This window comes from Musa acuminata, chromosome BXJ3-9 (genome assembly GCF_036884655.1).
Source record: "Musa acuminata AAA Group cultivar baxijiao chromosome BXJ3-9, Cavendish_Baxijiao_AAA, whole genome shotgun sequence".
Taxonomy (NCBI): Eukaryota; Viridiplantae; Streptophyta; class Magnoliopsida; order Zingiberales; family Musaceae; genus Musa; species Musa acuminata.
In genome coordinates, this window is record NC_088357.1 from 47,201,147 (window position 1) to 47,223,374 (window position 22,228).

Consider the following 22,228-nt stretch of genomic DNA (forward strand, 5'->3'; position numbering starts at 1 on the left):
AAAAAAAAGACAAATGGGAAGTATGTCACTGCAATTTTCTGTTTTATGATCTTATTATACATCACTTGGAGAAAGCAATTTTTGTTCAATTATCACTGTAAAAACAGATCAATTATAAAACAAACTCTAGGGCTTAAAAATAAGTGATAAAAAAGTGACATTAGTAGGAACAGTATAATACATTGTGAAATAGATTATAGATGGCTCACCGTATAGTTCATATCAAATGGCTGGAGAATGACATGCAAACTTGCTAAGTTAAGGAAATGACATATTAATAAAGGTGATGTTAATTGCATAGAGGGACATAAGAAAAAAGATACTGAGCACAGGGCACCACAACTCTCCTCCACATGAAGGTCATTTAAACTGCAATTCTAAGTGCTAAAGTTCAGTAAAAACTGAAATTTCCAAAATCAAGTGAAACAATGTGGCACCATAGCTAAGCAGGTCAACAAAATATTTTCTTTGAATTAATATCAATCTCAAGAAAAATTACATGTTGTGATGGTTTATAAGAAGGTCACTTGTATTCAGTAGCCAAAATTTTGGAGTCCTTATTCAACTCTTGTATAGAAAACTTAGGCTCATAGATTTGTTCCAGAGTAAAGACTATAAATGTGTTTTTGACAAAATTCCCTTCGACCTCATTATATGTAACTAAAGGTACAATTAATTGTACCATCTTATCAACAAGAGAGGAAGCCTTACAATAACATGTAACTGTGGGTATAAACTATGAATTATCCAAATATAGCCAATGAAAACAAAATGACATATCTTAGAGATCAGAGGCGAAATCTAACAATTTCAATGCATTTAGTTCTCAGAATCATACAAATGTCAGGTTACCATTCACTATAGAGTTTTATGATCAATACAGACTCATGGTACCAAAGAGAACAACACCTCAGATTCCGTCAAACACCATGGAATTGGTGACAGCAATTTCTAAAGCATTCTACAAATGCATGATCCAGTAAAGCATCAACAAGGAGACAACATCAACACCATAACCTTATTCTATGAATTCCAAACGAATCACAAGAGGGGAATGCATTTAGTTCTCAGAATCATACAATTGTCAGGTTACCATTCACTATAGAGTTCTATGATCAATACAGATTCATGGTATCAAAGAGAACAACACCTCAGATTCTGTTGAACACCATGGAATTGCTGACAGCAATTTCTAAAGCGTTCTACAAATGCATGATCCAGTAAAGCATCAACAAGGAGACAACATCAACACCATAACCTTATTCTACGAATTCCAAACGGATCGCAAGAGGTGCATTTAGATCTCAGAATCATACAATTGTCAGGTTACCATTCACTATAGAGTTTTATGATCAATACAGATTCATGGTACCAAAGAGAACAACACCCCAGATTCTGTTGAACACCATGGAATTGCTGACAGCAATTTCTAAAGAATTCTACAAATGCATGATCCAATAAAGCATCAACAAGGAGACAACATCAACACCATAACCTTATTCTACGAAATCCAAACGGATCGCAAGAGGGGAATGCATTTAGTTCTCAGAATCATACAATTGTAAGGTTACCATTCACTATAGAGTTTTATGATCAATACAGATTCATGGTACCAAAGAGAACAACACCTCAGATTCCGTCGAACACCATGGAATTGCTGACAGCAATTTCTAGAGCGTTCTACAAATGCATGATCCAGTAAAGCATCAACAAGGAGACAACATCAACACCATAACCTTATTCAACGAATTCCAAACGGATCGCAAGAGGGGAATAACCCTTTACCTTTACATCTTGTGTTTGACTCTTATAGATCGGAGATCAGCAAGAAATGGCGGCGGCGGTCTCGGCCTCTAGATAGTTGCAGATCCTCTCGACGACCTCCCTCCCCTTGACGCTGTTCTGCTGGAACCTCTCGGCGCAGCGCTGCTCCACCTTCTCGGCGACGGCGGCGAGAGCCGAGAAGGGCTTGCACCGGATGCTGGTCTCCTGACGGAAGGCGGTCCACCCCTCCGGCCGATCAGGGTGGGGCCGGTAGGTGGACCGCTCCTCCACCTCGAGCAGGCCACGAAGGCTAGCGTTGCGGACCACGATCTCCATGGACCGCCCGCGCGCATCGACCACCGTGGACTCCACGCAGTGGCATACGACGGCGTCTTGGCCGAGGATCCGGCGGAGGAGGAAGGGTAGTGGCGGCGATCGGACGGTGATGGAGCGAACGGCCTGGAGGCGACCGGAGTCTGGGTCGAGGCGGCGATCGAGCGTGTGGACGTCGACGATGTGGGAGAGTACGGCAGGGGTATCGGGATCCGTAAATTTGCGCCACGCAGCCGTCGTCACGCGGTCCCACGGGTGGTGGTACACGTGCTCCTGGGTGTACGCGCGAACCATCGGGCGGCGCAGATTAAGGTTTTGCGGCAGGCAGAGAAGCCCAGGGGTTTTATGGCGGCGGTGGGCAGCTGCGATGGTGGCGGCGTGAGGAGACGGAAATGGAGCGGAGAAATGGAAGACGGGGGCGGTTTCACATTTGAAGATTGAAACGCCGTGTTGAGAAAGGCACGGTGTGACTCGGGCGGCTCGGCCTAGTTGAGATGAGTTCGGGTTCGGATCTGAACGAGTCGGGCTTCACAATCGATCCGATATGGCTCGAGTCTGACGGTTGAGTTTTTGTTAACCCGAGTCGGACATACGTAATGACGGAGAGTGTAATGTATCAGATGGACGAAACGATGCAGGTGAAGTAAGTAGCAAATGATGGTCTTTTAAGTTGATCGCCAGTCACAGTAGTACAAACACCAGGCAGAAGAAGACGAAAGAGACGAAGAGATGTCGACGACATGAAACATTATTCACTTCGAGGCTTCTTTCTTTTCTTCCTTTTCCTTGTGAGGCTACTGCAGGTAGAAGGCGAAGAAAGACAGGACGGAGGCTCCGATGGCGGCCCCCACGGCGGGGGCGGCTGCGAAGGAAGCAGCACTGGCGGGGCCAGGGGCGGGGCCCTCAGCCGCCAGGGCGGTGGTGGCCGTGGCGGCAGCGACGAGGATGGCGCAGGCGATCTTTCTCATCTCCATTGCGAACGGGCGGGTGGGCGGCGCGAGAGTTGGAACGGAAGCCGCCCGAGCTGCAGAGGAGACGAGGGAATTAGACTCTGGGCTTGCCTCCCTCTTCTTTGGCAGGCCTGAGGAGGAATGGGAGCGAAGCGAGGGAGATCTTATAGGACCGTATTGACAGTTGCCGTGCTCTCTCTCTCTCTCTCTCTCTCTCTCTGAGAGCTGTCAAGGATTTGTGGCCTCTGGTTTTTCTAAGGGATCCATATTTTGAGGAATGTGTGGTGGCCATGTTTGGCAAGGGAAGGTTTACGTGCTTGCATTTGCATGGATAGTGGGGGGTCTGCTGACCAGGTTATGAACACCAGAAATTTCGAGTCCAATTTAGCACACAACAGGTGATTGTTTGATGGATTGTTTTGAATCGGACAACCACAACAATTAGAGCCACATTGCAATGATGCATCGAGTCAAAACTCCCTCATTCTTCAGCAGGCAGAATTGTTAGGAACAGCATCGAATTCAAAGAGTGCTCAAGTTCAGGTCATCTTTCAGCTCACTCAATCAAGCTTCTCTGGTGCTGTCTACGTATTAATTAAAATTACAAAGTGTACTCAGCTGAGGAATTGGAATTGTAAGTACTGATCAGTAAATCTTGAGACCAATATGGCATATGCAGCAAGCACATAACAAAATGTAAGGAGTGCTGAAAATATACAACATAACAAATGCTAGAGAATTATAGTTTTGAGCTGCAGTTCCTGAATAAATGCTAACAGGAAACTCATCAGACTCGGACTTTTAGAGCCTAATCCAGACTCCACAAATTATATATCCTGGTATTACAACTTTGATTACATCATGGATAATTATCATCATCGCTTTGTGAATCTTCATCGTCCATCTGCATAAGTAGAAAACTCGCTAGTAGACTGCCAAGATCTGCATCATCAAGATCCTCAGATTCCCCTTCGTTGATATCTAATAGAGCAGCAAGATTGGCTAACTCATTCCCCATGACAAGTTGGTTTACAACATCTTCTAGCTCCTCTCCCTCCATTACTTGTCCGTGCCGGTGTGGATGGGGTCTATATCTGTGAGGTCTGCATGTGTTTCGCCTATTTGTACTTGGCTTGTAAATGTGCTGGAAGAAAATGCATACATCACTGGTTATAGCCAAAACCTTAACGAATGTGATTCATCGAATTGCAGAACAAGTACTGAAAACCTTAACGTCTTACAAAATGCGATGGCATCATACCACAATCTGGAATAAAATTAACAGATTACAGTACCTGGACTAGGGATGATGATTCATAAGAGAGCCTCCCGCTCTCTTTCCCTTCCCCGCTGCCGTCGCTTCCTCGTTTCTCCGTCAGGCTCAGTATACAGTATACTCTTAATATTAAGTTTATTTGAATTTTGAAATGATTAATTTTCAATACTGTTAATAGATTAATAATATATTATTTCGATTTTAATGTTGTTAATTATATTATATATTTTTATATTTTAGCGCCTCGCTTCGCTCGGACGAGCGCCTAACACCTCGGGCGTTTTTGGATCTTGGCGTCTTTTGGCGCCTAACACTTTTTAAATCACTGCTACACAGTCTAAGGTATCTGTTCATGTTCTTCTAAAAGAACCTTATAATGTGATTGGAAATCTTCAATTCTGTCGTGGTCAAAGTTAATTATTCTCTTGCATGATTCTCATATCCTGTGCTATCATCTAATCATTCATCTTTCCGACTGCCATTTTAGGTCTTTGTAAATTTCTTCTTTTCCAAAGTTTTTCTTTCAGGAGATTTTGTGGGTAATGGTTTTCTCTCTGTTATCAGTGTATACATTTTCATATCTAGAAGCGTGAGCTTCCTTCAAATTGATAATTGTTGTGCCAAATCCATCTACTACACATTTTTAAATTGTGTAGCTTTAGCAAGTTTGTTAATGTGGTCTGTTTTTAGCAACTCTACTTTCTACTTTCGCTAATTTTATTTTTTATATAAAATAAATATGAAAATTGCTATGATTTAACCTGATAAAACTATTGTTCCAGTAACTTAGATTTGCAAGCTTAACCTTATGTGCTGACATCAGGACCTGAAACATAATCTTGAACCATTCTCTACTAGGCATCATGTACAATTCATAGTCTAATGGTGGCTTCACATCTTGAAGTGTCTCTTGCACCATCCATGAGTCCATATTCCCAACTCCAGATCGCTCATATCACATAGATAGTGTCAGGTTTGCTTTGATACCAATTATTACAACCCAACCTAATAGATCTATTGACTCAAGAACTCAAATCTTACAAGCCTAGAGTAACGCTTTGTAGCAAGCCAGAAACATGCATTTGTTGATGAATTTCATTAGGATAAGAAATGGCTTTTAAACTGACTTGCATCTGTTCCTTTTGATAGGTCGAGTTTAATAATCGTTAATGTTTATGGAAGCTATGATAATGATTATTAGGGCCACTTTTTAGCATGGATAAATATTTGTTTCTTTTGAAAGAAACTATCAACAGGTTATCAACCTTTGTGCAGCACTCTTTAATGTTGGAATCGATACTCTAAGCTGAAAGAATGAACTGGGATGGTCCAAGTTACTCAAAGTAGACCATTGCCTTTCTGTTCCTTCATGGACTGAGCCCAGTAAGATCAACTCATTGTTTAGCTTGAAGATTCACATGTAACATTTGGCTTGAGTGTTTTTTGGCGGTCTGCTCCAGATGTGTTTTGCAGTTTATTTATACCATCGAGGGGGAGAGTTCTTATTCCCTAGGTTTCAAAGACTATGGTAAGAAGAATATGTGAAACTATCAACATTATGTGTGTTTTGAAGTCTTTTCTGTTATAGTTATCAATGTTAGATGTAGTTGATGTCATAAAGATAATTTTGTCTTTCTATGATGCATTCTATTGCTATATCTTGAATCTTCTAAAGAATTAAGAAAACAGTGATTGCTGAAGGATTGGTCTGAGTTTGTTCTTACTATTGGTTCTCAATTCTTCAAATTCCTTTGGCATGTATGAGCCTTCACTTGTTGCTTGGATACTCTTTATTACAGAAGTGCTTATTTCAATCTATTGTTAGATTACACTGTATTCCTTGTACAACAACATTGTTGACTCACAACAACCTTTGCCTCTGACCTCTCTTACCTCTACCTCTTTGTCTTCGTCCACAATGGCATTCGTCGCTTCCTCTTCCTCGATAAGATGAACCTTAAAACTTAAATTACGCATATCATTATATTAATGATTTATTGTGAGTCAGCATACCATGTAAGTAGATTCTAACGTTTGTTAATTCATACTTGACGGGAAGGACTTATATGCTACGTTTTTGAAAATGTAAGGGTTATTCTAAACACGAGTAAACCATAAGGACTTAAGTAGTCCATAGCTAAAATGGACCTTAATCATTTTTTAAACTTAAATCATACATGTCATTGTATTAATGGTTTATTGTGAATCAGTATACCACGTAAGCAGATTCTAACATCTATTAACTCAAACTTGATGGGAGGGGTTTATATGCTACGTTTTTTAAAATGTAGGTGTTATTTTAGACACGAGTAAATCATAAGGGCTTAAATGGTTCACAACTAAAACCACAGGGGCTAAAATGAACCTTAACCCTAATGAATATAATTCAACAAGTATATATAAGATGAGAATGATTGTGAAGACATCAACATATGACAACTACAATAGCCACAATGGCATAAAAATTGAATGGTGAAATTGCTATGAGAACTTTACCCTTGAGCCGTACAAGACATTACTATATCTTGGTATTAACTTATGTTTGACACAAGGTTTGCAATTTCGGTCCGTACTAGTGTACGAACCAATGGTTGGTACGATACGTACCGAGTGTACTAACGATATGCCTAAAAAATATAAAAAATAACTCCAAAAATACCTAAAAATAAAAAAAATAGATTAGGGTTTTTTAGTTGGAAATAAATATAAATTTAGTATAATTTTAATAAAAATAATCTAAATTAAGAAAGAATATATGTCTTATTATTACATATGTCTTATGTGATATGGAAATATAAATGATTAGATGAAATTCTTTGTAACAAGACAAAGTGACACCACAAACATACAAAGGCAATTTAAGAAACTTTCAGACATGTAGATTAACGAGATTTGATCTGGGATATGGGGTACAAGTGCCCACGTTCACAGATCTCTAGTCTTCATCCATAGCTTGTCAAAGATAATTGTTACATTTTAGAAATCAATACTGACCAAGGAGTTCATAGTCATACTAGTAGAGGAAGGCTATACACCACCTTCCTAAGAACTTAAAGAATGAATTTATATAATAATCTAAGCTTTGCGTGGAAGGTGGTTTTCAAAACATATGTAGGAATACAATGTTTACTTGTAATGCCAACGAATAGTTTGTTGCAAATGAGAAGCATTAAGTATTGTTGTAAGTTAGGATATAATGATATAACTATTTGTTCTCAAAGAAGCTTACATGTCTAGAGCTAGGTTACCAGTAGTTAGAATGCTAATCTTCTTCAACTATCAAACATGGACACCTGTAAGACACGCAAGCTTGTGTGCTAAGAGCCAACATTTAGTAGATGGAAAGTGCTAGATGGATGCCCTGACAGCCACACATATCCAACACCATGACATACACTAAATTCATCATTCACAGCATCGTACAGTCTACCAACATATAGACACACCATGGAGCGAAGGAGGAAAATAGGATATAAGGAGAGAAAAGAAGAGGAAAGGAGAAAGGAATAGCTTATCACTGTCATATCCATGTCACTGATGTCTAAGAAGGGCAGTGACAGATATAAAGAAAGACAAGGGAGATGGGGAGGGAAGATAGAGGGATAGAAGAGAGAGATCCCTAACTTCAAAACAGATAGACCAGTTGCCTCAACTCCATGACTTGAAGGATTCAAATCCAATCAACAGACAGACTACTTGCAGTGAGGATTCTACCTACTGGTAATTTTGATAGGATTTCTGTTCCTCACATCACAACCATCCACAGACATGGGCCCCATCTACCAAGTCTCACATCCCAAGTCTCAACAAAAGAGAAAAAACTGAAAGGAGGGGAAAAAAGGAAGAAAAGAAAAGAAGATGATACAATTTATATACACATTTACATGTTATACATGAAGCATTTCAAACTAGTTTTGATTCTTGAAAGATAATATATTTGAAGATATAATAAAAAGATATATATTTTGTATAAAGCATACGATGCCCAAAGAATAAGATCTCCATCTGAGCAAGGTAGCACTTCTTCCTTTTCACGAATAAAATATTCTCCCAACATACATAAACAATAACCTTTAAATATATATCTAGCATCCTTTTTTTTCCACTCTGGCCTGGTAGGCTGCTGCTTTTCAGATATATATCTAGAATGAAATGTACCACCTTGAAGCTAATTTTCAAGTTATATGAACAGGTTCCCCGTGATTAAAGACATTGACATGTGACACCCATGTGACGCAGAGGCATATGCATGTAACACCCATGTCATAAAAATCAAAGTGTAAACCATTTGTACCTTGTAGAAACAACTGGTTCCAAAGGGACATGTCCCATTTCCAAAGTCATAGTATTTACAATCAATCGACCTGCCGAGGAAAAGCTATGAGTCAGACCACAGTGTGCATAATTAGACTAACAGAAAATGAAATTGGCAAACAAGGATAAAAAATTGATGATCCTCAAACAGTATATCACCTAATATATGATTATTTTCATTATTAGAGTAACTTCATAATAGTATATGATTATGTTTCATAATGAAGCATCGAACAACATACTTGTCCTTTGGTAAGATTATATATAATTATTATATATGATTAAGCATGATGAAGCATTGCCCTTGAAGATTGATGTTAATTTTTTAGTAATAAAGATTCATTCCTTGTTATTTTATCCAGCATTTTCTCGTGGAATTTTAATACGATGGGAAAATAGAGAGTTCATCTGCAAATAAGTTCAAATTATAAACAAGAATAAGCTAGCCATCACTAAGGCTTTGGTAAGCTTGTATGTCAGAAAGTGTTACTTGACAATTTGCATTGCCTTTACTCATGGGAGCTGCTAGGCTGAAAAAGCTAAGCAATATATGATGATAATGCGAATACAGGTAATATAAAACGTAGAGATGTGTGTGCAGTTATTGTTGTTTATGTGATTTACACCCAAAAAAATGGTACCGATGTCAAAGATCATGATGCACACCAGAAGTCACAGACTGAGGAGGTCTGGCAGTTAATAAGAATTAGTATTCTTGTATGGTGTGCCACTCATGTAAATCTTATTTAAGTGGTTTCGGAAGATACTGCCTAAGACTGAGCTAGATTATCGAGAAGAAAATTTTGTAATCCAAATATATGTGTTTCCTTTTAAGAGGAACAAGAGAAAGTCAACAGATTGGCAAAAGGCAGCAAATATAATTAAACAACAGGAATTATAGACTACATGTCCTGTATCATAAAGTGTTGAAACCTCTTAAGAAATGAAAATTATGAGACTTGTTACACTTAGGAACAAAATAACTGACATGTATAGGGATACATTGCTAAGCATTAGGTTAGTTACTTCGCAGTAAATGTCTGAACATCATATAATCCAAATGAAAAAGAACATCCTAGGTTAGTGCAAATAAAATGCATAACAACTAGAATCAGTACGCATAAAATAATAAAACTATACATACTTGAGCTTGTTTTTGTAGGTATCAATTATCTCTTGTTTTTCTTCCTTTGTGGAGAACCAAGTGACACTGGGAACAACAAAGTATGAATGCTTTCGGCACACTGGGCAGGCCCTTAATGCGGTGTTCAAATCAATCCCAGAAGCTGGAGAATTCCTACGCCAATTCCGAATACATGAAATGCAGAATGGGTGATCACACTCAGATAACATACCAAACTTCCGTTCAGCATCTGTGGGTTTAAACAAAACAATCTCCAGGCAAATACTGCATTCTATCTCCTGACTATACTTTAGAGTTTCAAGGAGCTTGTTCTTTTTTTGACCGGTCATTGAGTGCTCTTCTCTTTTACCTGAAGAGAGCGGTTCACAAATAGAGCAAGTCTTTGTCAATGTCAGGAAACCTTTTGCAAAATGCAAATACTACAGGCAATCATAAATTCACTGGGAACAGTACTACCTGGCCCGATGCATGCATGAACATGGCTGCTCTCATCACTCAGGAAAGTATCAGCTCCAACTTTCTGGGTTTGTGCATGCTCACAAGGACGGATATGGGATTGGCTTGAAGCTGGTAAATTCAATGGAATTCTAAATGCTTGAGTAGTTTCTCTGCTCAAAGAAGCTCTAAAAGGACAAGCAACTTGCGAAGAACTGGATGCATGGTGAGATATTGATGATGCCGGATCAGATGTTTCATGACAGGAATCTCCAACATGGCTATACCTGCACCTACTACCATAGATGCAGAGACCTTTTTGATAAAAGGTACATGCCTATAATCATAAATAATCATTAAAGCAAAGCTCTATGCACACTAGGAAAGTAAGGTAACTATGCTGAAAAGCATGACCTAAGAGGTTAATAACATTACTTTATTGGATCGATCCCTCCAATCATGTGAAAATTCACAATACTCTGCTTTTAGGCATGTTCCATGTGCAAAGTACTTGCAAAGAACCCTGGGCTATCAAGAACATATATTAGAGAAAATAAAGCAAATGCTCATTTTTCATAAGCTCGTAAAAAGGTGTTTGTAAACTAAGCAAATATACGCAATATTGCTTATATAGAAATATTGTTTGATACTTGTGACAGTAAACGTCTGAAAAAGTCATACAAAAAAGGCATGTTTAAATGTCTGATATTTGTGCTTCGACTCGGAGATATTATGCCAACTATAGGAAAGCATCTGTTCCACATAAGATAGTTATTAGGTATCTGGTGTTTCAAGAAAGAAAATTACAGAACTGGACCAAATCATTTCCCAGCTTGGAGGTCAAATAGATGTAAGTGATCATTTGATTAGATCTTCAAATTAAACCAAAATTTTTTGAGAGTTCTGAGAATGAAATATTAGATCTTAAATTACAGATTAGATCCAAAGTTTATAGATCCTTAAAAATTAAGACTTTGAAAGGAACAATTTGCATAATGTATTAAAAATAACCTACCCTTTCTTGTTGACCTCGATCAACAAATAATATCAAATATAAGCCAAAACTAAAAACACCATAGTTTTTTAGTCAAGAAGTTCTAAACATCAGCTCCCAGCCATATCATCAAACTGAATTCAATGAAGATACGGCCCATGGAGCTTCCAAAAAACTTACAAACTTCCAAAATCCAAAACTAGAAGTACCTAGAAGGCTAGAACAGTGGACCATCACGAGTTGTTATTTCAGAATAGTGCTAAAAATAGTGCAAATTAAGCAGCCTCCATAATTCTATATCTCGTTGTTAAATGGTGATACTAAACCTCATCTGCTCTTCAAAACAATTCCTAACATATGCCCTCAAGTTAAGAAAAAAAATTTCTAATAACTCAAGATACCGAAGTTAAAAATGCCCTGCTTTCCTTTGTTATCGTCATCCCCTTCCCTCTATAACTGGTTTGAACTGCCAATGTCTTTTTCTGCTGGTTTAAGTCCTCATATACCCATTATAAATTAAACAGATAGAATATTAATTGAGATATCACAACCAACAAACTATTTTATCTCAAAAACCTATTTTGTCCCCACTTGAAGTTCTCTAGTCTGTCTCAAACAAGTCTTCTACAGTCAATATCTTACGCATCCGACCAAGATCATATACCCCGCTTAAAAACACATAGAAATTCGACATCAATAACAATCCCCCAAAAACATCTTCCTAAACAATCCCGAACCATCAAACTGAATCATTAACGCATCGAACCATATAATTCCCAAAATTCAAGCGTTACTATGAGCATCTAAAGAAAGCCCAAAAAAGGTTTAACAAAGCAGAAAAATCCACCGACACAACCGGAAGAATCATCGAATGTTTTTTTCTCGAAAAGCATCACAAAATTCCATCGATCAAAAACAAAAAACTGCAAAAAGATCGGGTAGTAAGCTGTCGAGAACTTAGATACCGGTCACGGGTAAAGGATCAAGGTGATATCACCTTCTCGGCATCGCGGGAGGGAAGAAGAGCAGACGACGAACTCGAAGCCGGAGGAGTAGAACGGAGAAAAGAGTAAAGAGTTTACCCAATTTATTCTGTTTTCTTTTAGGGCTCATTGCTGTCCTCCTCGTGTCCCAAATGATTCTCGTATTTTTCATGAAACTACGAAAATGCCTCTATCAGAGATCACCTTAGAGAATCAGCGAAGTGACAGTAATGTAATTCTGTTAAAATTCCGAGGGTAGATAACTATTGGTGTTGTCGGCTCAGATAAATTGGCATCTTAGAGGTACCAACCGATGCCTTGGGTGAGGGAAGGTATCAGAGATAATTTATGTAGGTCCGCTGGTTGGCATGGCCAGGAAAGTCGGGTACATTTGCGGACTAATGTTCTGGGTGTGGAAAGAAACATATAGAAAGTCAAACGAGGAACGCGTCGACCAAAACGATTTAAGATATCTCTAAAATAGTACGAGATGGAGGTTTGGTTCGTTCGTTCACAACAGCGTTACGAACAGGGCGGGTTCGTTGGCGGTTGCAAAATAAACCGGTAACGGCTTGATATAGATATATAATATATATATGTATGTATATATATATATATATATATATATATGTATATATATATATATGTATGTATGTATGTATATATATCAACATGGCTTCGAATGTTGAAGCTCCATCAATTTTTGCTCGATTTGTTGGAGATGTTACTCAAGTGCTTGATAATTTCTAATTGCATTTGTATTATCATAGTTTATTTGTCGACCACTTCCACTATAGGCATCCTTGAGGTTGCTCATCATCCGTGGATGTTTGTTTGTCTCCACTTTCTATAATTGGTGCCGAGACTTGTAGATCATCATTAGTGAACTAATCTTAGACATCAAATTCTTCGGGCCAAATAGTTATGTGAGGATCCAAAGATTGACTACTAATCTCATAGAAAGAATATAATCATGACTCTCTTCATCTTTGCCTCTTGAATCTAATCCCTAGAGGTAAGGTTGAGTTGTTTGCATTCTTCACTAAGGTCGTCAATGGCATCCTTTCGACATCTCCATTATAACAAAAGACTATATATTATTAGTTATAGGCTACATAAGATATCACAAAACGATAGACATAATCATAATGACGACAATAGGTGGCTATTGGATTTTAGAAGCTTTAAATCCAATAGATATTTATTTTCATAGTGAAAATTTGTATGTTCTAACACAATCATGGGAAGTCATAATTTATGAATTTTAACCACGAATAAGTGATATTGTTAATAATCCATCTTCCTTCAGGAAATGATTAGTGCTATTGGTCTTGCTATGATAAGCTGACAGAGTTGAACGATAATGTTTTGGTCATAACCTATATTTTCACTATGAGACAGGGGTTCGACTTGAAGGTCTTGAAGCTCTAGGAGATGGTGAACGATATTGTGGTGTAGGTGAAGAGCTTGGGTGATAGCGTATAGCTCATTAGTAATTTTTTTGAGACGATGTTAATCGTCAATCAAATGATCACGAGGCTCTAGAATGGATTACATCTATGACTTCCAAAAGCATATTTGGTATAGCATGATGGCTTAATCCATCAAGGATGAAAGCGTGTTTGAGGTTAGAAGGATCAAACCTAACTTATCACAAATGGAGGCAAGCAATTGAGTGACTCCTACCGGTACCTAGCCAACAAAAATTAGTTCATCTTAGGAATATTTATTTATAAAGTTTAAAAAGATGATTAAGATTTATAAATTTTATTAAGTTTGACTCATAATTCAGTCAACTTGAGCTTTTAGGTTAAATTAGTGTATAGATAGATATATCAATTGCAACAAAATCTAATGAACCAGCCCCTTTCAAATTTTAGAGATTTTCCTTTCACTTTTATTGATTGATTGAGGATTATCACAATTGTATATAGCCCCTCTTAAATCCAATATTCCAAAGAGATATAGGAAAGTTGCATCAAATAGAAATAAAGTTTCCTTATTTCCTTTATTGTGAATCCATCAAAATACATAAAGCATATTCTCCATGATGTGAATTTGGATTAAAAAAAAATTTAATTACTATAACAATAGAGGATTTTAGAAAATATCATAATTAATGAACATACAATCAAATCACCATAAGAAGAGGGACCTATTTTTAGTATGGGACTAAACTGAGATATTACAATCTCTCCTATTTAAAGGCTTAATAAGTTAAAGCCTTACATAGCCCAGAATTATACTCTAGCATAGACCATACGATTTTATCTAAAGGTGACCAAATAATTGTCACTATGAAATAACTAATCCACTAATTTCATTGAAAAAAAATTATCCTATAGCCTAGTCAAGTCTTTCCTACTCAAGCCTCTCACTATATCCATGTTCCGTTGGTTAGCCTTAATATTAATTATCATAATTTAACTTAATCGGATAATTGACATATTAACTTTTCGAGTCTAATCCATTAGCCCAAGTTAATAGTAGTATATCCGTTAATCACTTATAAGTTGATCTATATTTTTTATCTACTTTTGATATTATTATATTGTTGCTAGAGGGATTTACCCAATTGAAGTTGATCGATCAATTCCTCGACTCGATGGGTGAGATTGATGTTCTCTGATTCAAATATATTAGCCCACGTTGAGCGACTTCCATTAAACTCTAATCGACTCATCTAGTTTATTAAAAACCCCTATAGAATGACTATGAGAGATACAAATGAATTAAGGTGCACGATTATCAAATGATGATTTTATATACAAAAGAATGATTTAAAAGAAAATGTGGATAGGAAAATTTTTGACATGCACATTTTCATCTTGCCAACACCAAGGTTGTGTTCCTTGATAAGTCAAGTCTAGGTAGAGATACATATATCACTTTCACCGAAGTCAAGCTTAAATTCATATGGTTAGGAGGGAAACCTCCTAGTGTTGATAGTCTAACTGTGGGTCCTACCATATCTATAAGGGCCCTTTGATGGTTTCATTTGGATCAATATCTATTCATACATGTATGACTCCCTCAAATGAAAAACTTCGAAGAGAGACAAGGGGAGATTCAAATAGCTAGGGTGGAGGCACTACCTTCCCAATAAATATAGTAATTCAATCCTTGGAACAAGAATATCGAAAATTGCATTCAAATATCATATTATAAAATCTTCACCAAGACATCAAAGTGATTCTCTATGTATAGCCATTGGACCCTTTGATACTTTGCTACTTGGAGTGTTCAAATTACAATAATTTTATTGAATAAAATGGGTTTATCCTCGTGTGCATCCAATGTATATAAAAAATATTTATTCCAGTTTCATTTCTTAAAATATAATACAATCCATCATATAAAAATTCCCCAAACCATCATTATTTACCTTAGTCCATGAGATGTCAAGCAAACTCCATTTAATAGATTTATCCCACCTATATCTTTTAAAAACACAATGGTCTTTAATATCTAACAAATGCTCTAATAAGAATGAAAGAAGGGATCATTCTTTCACCATTAAATTTAATATTATTTTGAACTTTTCAAATAAGCCAAAGCATATTAGTTGAGCCAAATCATCATCTTCCCTAAACCAAAATCTTCATTCCAATAATAAAAACATTTAAATGTCTCGTGTAATTTAATTATATATATATATTATATGTGTATCTATAAAAAAATATACTATCTTGTTGATGTGTAGGACCAAACAAAGCGTGCATGGCTTCCCATGTTCAAGTTCAATCAACAACAACAGAAGTCGAAGAAGAAGGAGGAAGATGGTCTCAACTCCCACTCGATTTAATGGAGACGTTACTCAATTGCTTGAGCATTTCTGATCGCATTTGTGTCACTGCAGTTTGCAAGCCTTGGCAGTCGGTCACTTGCACTCTAGGCTTCCTCGAGGCTGCCCGTCCTCCGTGGTTATTTGCCTCCACTTTCTATAACTGGCCCTGGAGCTTGAAGACTGTCGTTGGTGAACCAGTCTCAGACATCAAATTCTTGGATAATCTCCAAAACAAGTGGTTATGCGGGTCATCCAAAGGTTGGCTCCTAATATCATGGAGGAAACATAATCATGATTGTCTACATATTTGCCTCCTGAATCCGATCACCGGAGCTAAGGTTGAGTTGTTCACATGCTTCACCAACATCGCCAATGGCATCCTATCGGCGTCTCCACTAACAAAGGACTACATGTTTGCAGCTATAGGCTACACAAAATATCACAGAAGGAAAGTTGCAATCGTAAGGACGACGATGGGCGACTATCGGAGCTTGGAAGCTTTGAACCCAATGAATATTTATTTTCATGGTGGAAGGTTATATGTCCTGACACAATCATGGGAAGTCATAGTTTACGAATTCGATCCTGACCCAGTGATGTTGTCGACCATCCGTGTTCCTTTGCGAAAAGAGTATGATTGTTGGTACGATGGTCAGTTGGCAGAGTTGAATGACGATATTTTGATCATAGCCTACGGCTTACATCTGTGCCAAGAGTTCGATATAAAGGTCTTCAAACTCCCGGAAATGGCAGACGATCCTGTGGTGCAGGTGAATAGCTTGGGCGGTGGCACGTTGCTCATCAGCCAATTCTCCGAGGCGGTGTCGACAAAAGGATCAGCAGCTTTTAGAGAGGATTGCATCTACGGCTTTTCAAAGTGTTCTCGGGAAACCATGATGGCTTACTCCATGAAGGATGAAGGTATGTTTGAGCTTGCAGGGATAGGTTTAAGACACCAAACGTTAGCGTGGTTCACCCCTGACTCGTCGAAGATGGAGACTCCTGCTATGAACCTCGAGGCATGAGTCATTCCATGTTCTTGGCCACCTTTGCAGCACAAATTACTCTCTAACAAAAGGAGCGAACAAAAGGCAACAAAGGAAAATGTATTGCTGATGAACAATATTAAGATCTTAAACGAATACATCCATCTCCTCTCTTGTCATAGGAGACCAAAACACCAAACTAGGAGGAATCTATTCTTCCCAAGAACATATCAAATTTAGCTAGTCAATTTGCCGCATGTTTACCTTACATGTAAATGTTGATAATGTTACTTTTCGTCAGGACAAGGAATACATTTTGATGTTGAAAAAAATCCTTAATACCGGCAGGAAATGGTGCTACTAATTTCATTTCTTTTTCTCTCACTCTCATATTTGCTCTCTAGCTTTTCTTTAGAACAAATGCAATGCATGAATTTGATTCCACCATTCATCTCCATCCATCTAAGCAAAAGTACAATTGCATTTGATCACTTGTATGGAAGTAACTTAGAACTTGGAGATTTTGAAATTTCTAATCTTGTAAGTAATTAGTCAGTCTTATGCTTTTATTAGGGTGGTTAAAAGGGGAACAAATTAGAACTCTATGATATAGCAAACCCTAATCCTCTTCTTCCCAAAATGGGTCTTGAACCTCTATATAATATTATAAATACAAAACCAAAATTAAGTCAAATGAGATTGAACTTTATATAATTTATAATTAATAACAATAAAACAAGAGACCATGATCCATTAAACAAAAATAGATTAAATAAAATTAATTAGAAAACAAATTCAGTCAAATGAGATAAATTTTAGCCTTATCATGGAAACTAAATAAGAGAGTCCTGGAATATTCTATCACAGGTCGCATGTAAAGTCATGGTAAACTGTCACTTTCAAGATGCATATGTTAATCAAGAATAATAAAATTTACCTTCTGAAAGCATGCAAGAGGGTAAAGATACAATAACTAGTATGAAAACTTGTGTTTAATGAGATAAAAACAATAAAATGGATAGTTAGATTGAATACATATGTTATATCTAGTTTTGGATGGCTAATATTTGCCTAGCATCACTGTCATCTTTAGTATTCAGATCAACCTGACTGATGTGGTGATGTTGGTAACATTTGAATTAATCGGACTTGATGAGGCTCATGGTAACATTTGAATTAGGCCGAGATGGTCCTACCTGATCAAGGAACATATGTCACAGAAGATCTCAACGTTCGGGTAAGAGCAAGAGTTCCTACTTTGAGCATTTTCCTGATTCCTCATACCTCTTTACCGGATGACATATTGATTGATCCTTTAAAGCGAGTATAATGATCGATTGTATGTCTATAAATAGTTAGAAGAGTTTAGTGTGCTTAAGTTCCATCATAAAAACTTGGATGAGAATAAAGTGGTGGGCATTAATGACCCCTTAGGCTTCATCAATGATGCTTTAAAGGATCAATCAATATGTCATCCGGTAAAGAGGTATGAGGAATCAGGAAGATGCTCAAAGTAGGAACTCTTGCTCTTACTCGAACGTTGAGATCTTCTGTGACATATGTTCCTTGATCAGGTAGGACCATCTCGGCCTAGCGACTTGTCCTCGAATACCCTAAAGGTTAAGCATTAGGGGCCTATATTCCTAGCAAAATGCTCCTTAAACTCTTGAGTAAAGGTGCTCACTAAGAGGGGGGTTTCATGTGGGTGTATCACTCTCAGGCTATACCTCTTAGGGTTGTGGGGAAAACACAACACACCAAGACATTAGAGGTGTTGTATAATATCATTTAGTTTTGAAAAGCTACCACATGCTTTGTGGGGCCCATTAGGAGTGTTCAAATCGGATCAAATTCAAAATCAATTTAATTTGAATCAATTCATCAATGATTTATATTTGAAGATTATAAATAGTTTTAGTTCAAGGGTCCTCTTCTTTGATTTAGTTAATCGGTTTGAGCCAAATTGATTTTAATTTAAAAGATATCAATAAATTCACTATCTTAAACCCTTAACCAGTTCAAATCGATTTATCAAATTAGCTCTAAGGCCTAATTTTACAAATGACATAGCCTTAATTTTACAATTGAACTAAGATTTTGCTTGGATTCAATTGAATTAAACTAGTTCATTTAAATATATAAATATATATATATATAATTACTTAAAATTATAAAATTGGTTAACCAAACTAGATTAATCGATTTTCTTAAGTAAATCTGAATCGGTACTAGTTCGAACTACCTTAGTTTAATCCAATCAAATAAAATAAATGATTTAGATCGATTCCACCCTTAACAATTCGGTTTGATCTAATTTGAACACCCCTAGGGTCCTAATGGGTTGAATGCTTCTAGCTTTATGAGTTGGAAGCCTATAGGAACCCGCTCCTCCTTTCTCTGCTAAATGAACGGGGACTTGACCAAACTGAGGTTAGCTAGGGTCCTATCCTCATCGTATGGAACATATGATATATATCTTCGAGGCGTTGGTCCATCTACTGAAGCTATGATTGGAGGGTGTACTCCAAGTCCGCAAATTAAGCCTTAGACTCGGGCGTTATTGATTGTATGTGTCATGGCTCATTGAACTTGACAATGGAGGGACCAAGGTACCCCCTCAACTAGAGGTGCTAGTTACATGTACTTTGCAAGTCAATCACGTGGGTGATGAGACATATGACACGCTGTACAATCTGTTTTGTTATTTTTATTATGACATTTTCGTACTTTATATTGGATGATAAATATATTATGATGTCATTGGATCTGTGTAATAAGAATTAGATCATGATGAGATCATGATAATGAGACCAATTCGCCTATAAACACATACTCTAAATATTCCCGGTCATAGATTGCTCGAGAGAGACATTGAGATAATCGAATAAATTGGTGTACTATATACTCGTCCATATGATAGAGACAACTAGTCTCATAGCTATTTGTGTGAGGACACTAGGGATATAGTGCAAGTGTTTATTAGAGAATGAGTTCACTAAATAATCCGCTCATGGAATACTAGATGGTTAATGATACCTTATCGTCAAATAGTGATTCCGTTATCCTAATTATGTATTTGGTCATTAGACTTGAGACATTAAGAATGTCCTATATGAGTACTATATACTTTGATACCAGACTGAAAGGTCTGAAAATTTTAAATCTAACATAGCCAATCATCAAGAGTGATAGCCAATCTTACGAGGGCAATTGAGTATCAATAGAGGATCATCTACTTTAAGTATTATATAAGGAATATTATATATATTCTCACTAAAACAAATCCCTAGCCAGGATTATTCAGATTGAGAGAGAATAAGTTCTTCAGGAGAATCCGTTTAGAGCAAGACTCGAGTAAATTTCATATGGGCCTGACAGTACCATACTCAATATATGGTCTCTGGGGTATTAGATGGCTGAGGGACTGTAGATACATGGTAACTAAGGATAGACAGGTCCAATGAATTAGATCCTCTTGTATCGTTTGGGGACTATGGCGTAGTAGCCTAGTACATCCATAATCGACGAGTTGAGTGAATTATTATGGAGATAATAATTCACTGAGTCAAAAAAAATTATAAGTCAATAAAAGTTCTAATAAGTACAACTCACGGCCAGCTCGGTATTGGGCCTGGAGGGTCACACACATATGGTAGATGACACGACGAATAGAGGATTGGACATGGGATGTCCAATAGGCCCCTGTTTTAATGGATCCTTGGGTGAGACCTAATAAAGCCTAGAATAGTTATTGGATATTGATCTAATATACTTTAAACCCAAGGTAATTGGATGAAGATCTAGTACCCATTATGATAAGATCTATTAAGGTTAGCAGTAAGAGCCCTCTATAAATAGGAGTTGGGGCTACATAAGTCATAGGTTGGACCTAATAGTCGTCGCCCCCTATCTTTCTCTCCCTACTTCTTTCTTAACCAACTGGCCCCTCTCTAGTATAAGAAGGCAACAAAAAGGACTACCCTTATTGTGAGTAGTGGTGCGTGAAGGCGAGAAAAAAACGCACCGTAAGAGGAGGTGTGTCACCACTTCATCTGTCGTGTAGATCATCACTAGAGAGGAGAACGCGAGATCTCATTCATTCACGGATTAGGATCTACTAATCAAGGAGATACGAATTCCTTTACATGAGATCATCTCACGTTTTACATAGTTTTTGATTTCATGAGTTTTTCACTCCCAATTATCGCATGTGATTCAATATAAATCTATTTTTGGGAAACCGATTTATATTTTGTTTTTTCACTACGCATGTGATGCTCTCCCAGGTTTCCTAACAGGAGGTAAATCGAACAAGGGAGGTCAACGGTGGCTGGCATTTGGGCCAATCAAGGTGCTTGGGCAAGTGTCAACAGCATAGCTAACTATTGTGGTGCAAGGGATAGCATTGATCAAGCCAATTAAGGGTGTAGGGGGATGACAGATTGCATTATCTCTACCAGTGTCTAAACTAGTTGACCGAGATTTAGGAAGACTCAACATATCTAATTCTTTTCTAATAAAATCAAATCATATGAGAATAAATAGTAAAAGGTCTTTAATAATGTAGTTGAAAGATTCAACATGCCTAATTCTTTTATAATAAAATTAAATTATTTTTCACTTGGTGGTTTAATAAAAATGTCTACTGGCTAATGTTTTATATCAATAAAATGCAAGGATATATTATGATTATTTATATGATCTCTAATAAAATAATATCTTATATCAATATGTTTGATTCTAAAATGTTGAATAGAATTTTTTGACATATAAATTTCATTAGTATTATCATACTTTATAGGAATATTTTTAAAGAAAAATCCATAATCTTCCAAAGTATTTTTCATCCAAATTATTTGCACATAAAATGTATACGTTATAATATTGAGCTTCAGTTGTAAATAGTGCAATAGAGTTTTACTTCTTGGATGATCAAGAAACCAGTACAGAACCTAGGAACTGACAAGTTCTAAAGGTACTTTTTTTTATCTATTTTACATTCTACAAAATCAGTATCAACGTAAAAATTTTAGATTTAGGATACTATGGCTATTTTAAAAATTCAAACTAATTTAAAATAACTATATTTTTAAAAAGATCATATGTAAGTATAATGATGAAGCTTTTCATAAAAATTATATTTAACTTTAGAAGGAAATGTAGTATGGATTCTTTTATAAATTTGGTTGGCTTTTGATATGTGCTACTACTTGTGAAGCAAATGTCTTCTTTTCTAAATATCAACTTTGTTCAGCAATAATC

The 22,228-nt window shown here is 37.0% G+C and overlaps 4 protein-coding genes across 9 annotated transcripts; 1 reads left to right on the forward strand and 3 right to left on the reverse strand.

The window, feature by feature from the left end:
• Nucleotides 1-1,517: 1,517 nt before the first annotated feature.
• On the reverse strand, nt 1,518-2,599 carry LOC135648968 (uncharacterized). Its single transcript, XM_065167017.1, has 2 exons — nt 1,786-2,599; nt 1,518-1,680 (listed from the first exon to the last, which is right to left on the reverse strand). Exon 1 carries the CDS (start codon nt 2,389-2,391, stop codon nt 1,822-1,824), a length of 570 nt encoding a protein of 189 aa, XP_065023089.1. The 5' UTR covers nt 2,392-2,599; the 3' UTR covers nt 1,518-1,680; nt 1,786-1,821.
• A 137-nt stretch (nt 2,600-2,736) lies between these two features.
• LOC103999230 (arabinogalactan protein 23-like) lies at nt 2,737-3,284 on the reverse strand. Its single transcript, XM_009420908.3, has one exon. It carries the CDS (start codon nt 3,069-3,071, stop codon nt 2,892-2,894), a length of 180 nt encoding a protein of 59 aa, XP_009419183.3. The 5' UTR covers nt 3,072-3,284; the 3' UTR covers nt 2,737-2,891.
• A 405-nt stretch (nt 3,285-3,689) lies between these two features.
• On the reverse strand, nt 3,690-12,323 carry LOC135648967 (putative RING-type E3 ubiquitin transferase C3H69). 6 transcript variants are annotated; one of them, XM_065167013.1, is made up of 6 exons: nt 12,208-12,323; nt 10,652-10,739; nt 10,238-10,509; nt 9,782-10,130; nt 8,618-8,687; nt 3,690-4,191 (listed from the first exon to the last, which is right to left on the reverse strand). In XM_065167013.1, exons 2-6 carry the CDS (start codon nt 10,675-10,677, stop codon nt 3,907-3,909), a joined length of 1,002 nt encoding a protein of 333 aa, XP_065023085.1. In that variant the 5' UTR covers nt 10,678-10,739; nt 12,208-12,323; the 3' UTR covers nt 3,690-3,906. The 6 variants fall into 6 exon arrangements, with proteins under 6 accessions (XP_065023085.1, XP_065023083.1, XP_065023082.1 ...); XM_065167011.1 differs by having other exon boundaries at nt 10,238-10,512; XM_065167010.1 differs by having other exon boundaries at nt 10,238-10,553; nt 12,208-12,276.
• A 3,590-nt stretch (nt 12,324-15,913) lies between these two features.
• Nucleotides 15,914-17,005, forward strand: LOC135649124 (F-box/kelch-repeat protein At1g57790-like). Its single transcript, XM_065167234.1, has one exon. The coding sequence runs from the start codon at nt 15,914-15,916 to the stop codon at nt 17,003-17,005; it is 1,092 nt and encodes a 363-aa protein (XP_065023306.1).
• The last annotated feature ends 5,223 nt before the right edge of the window (nt 17,006-22,228 follow it).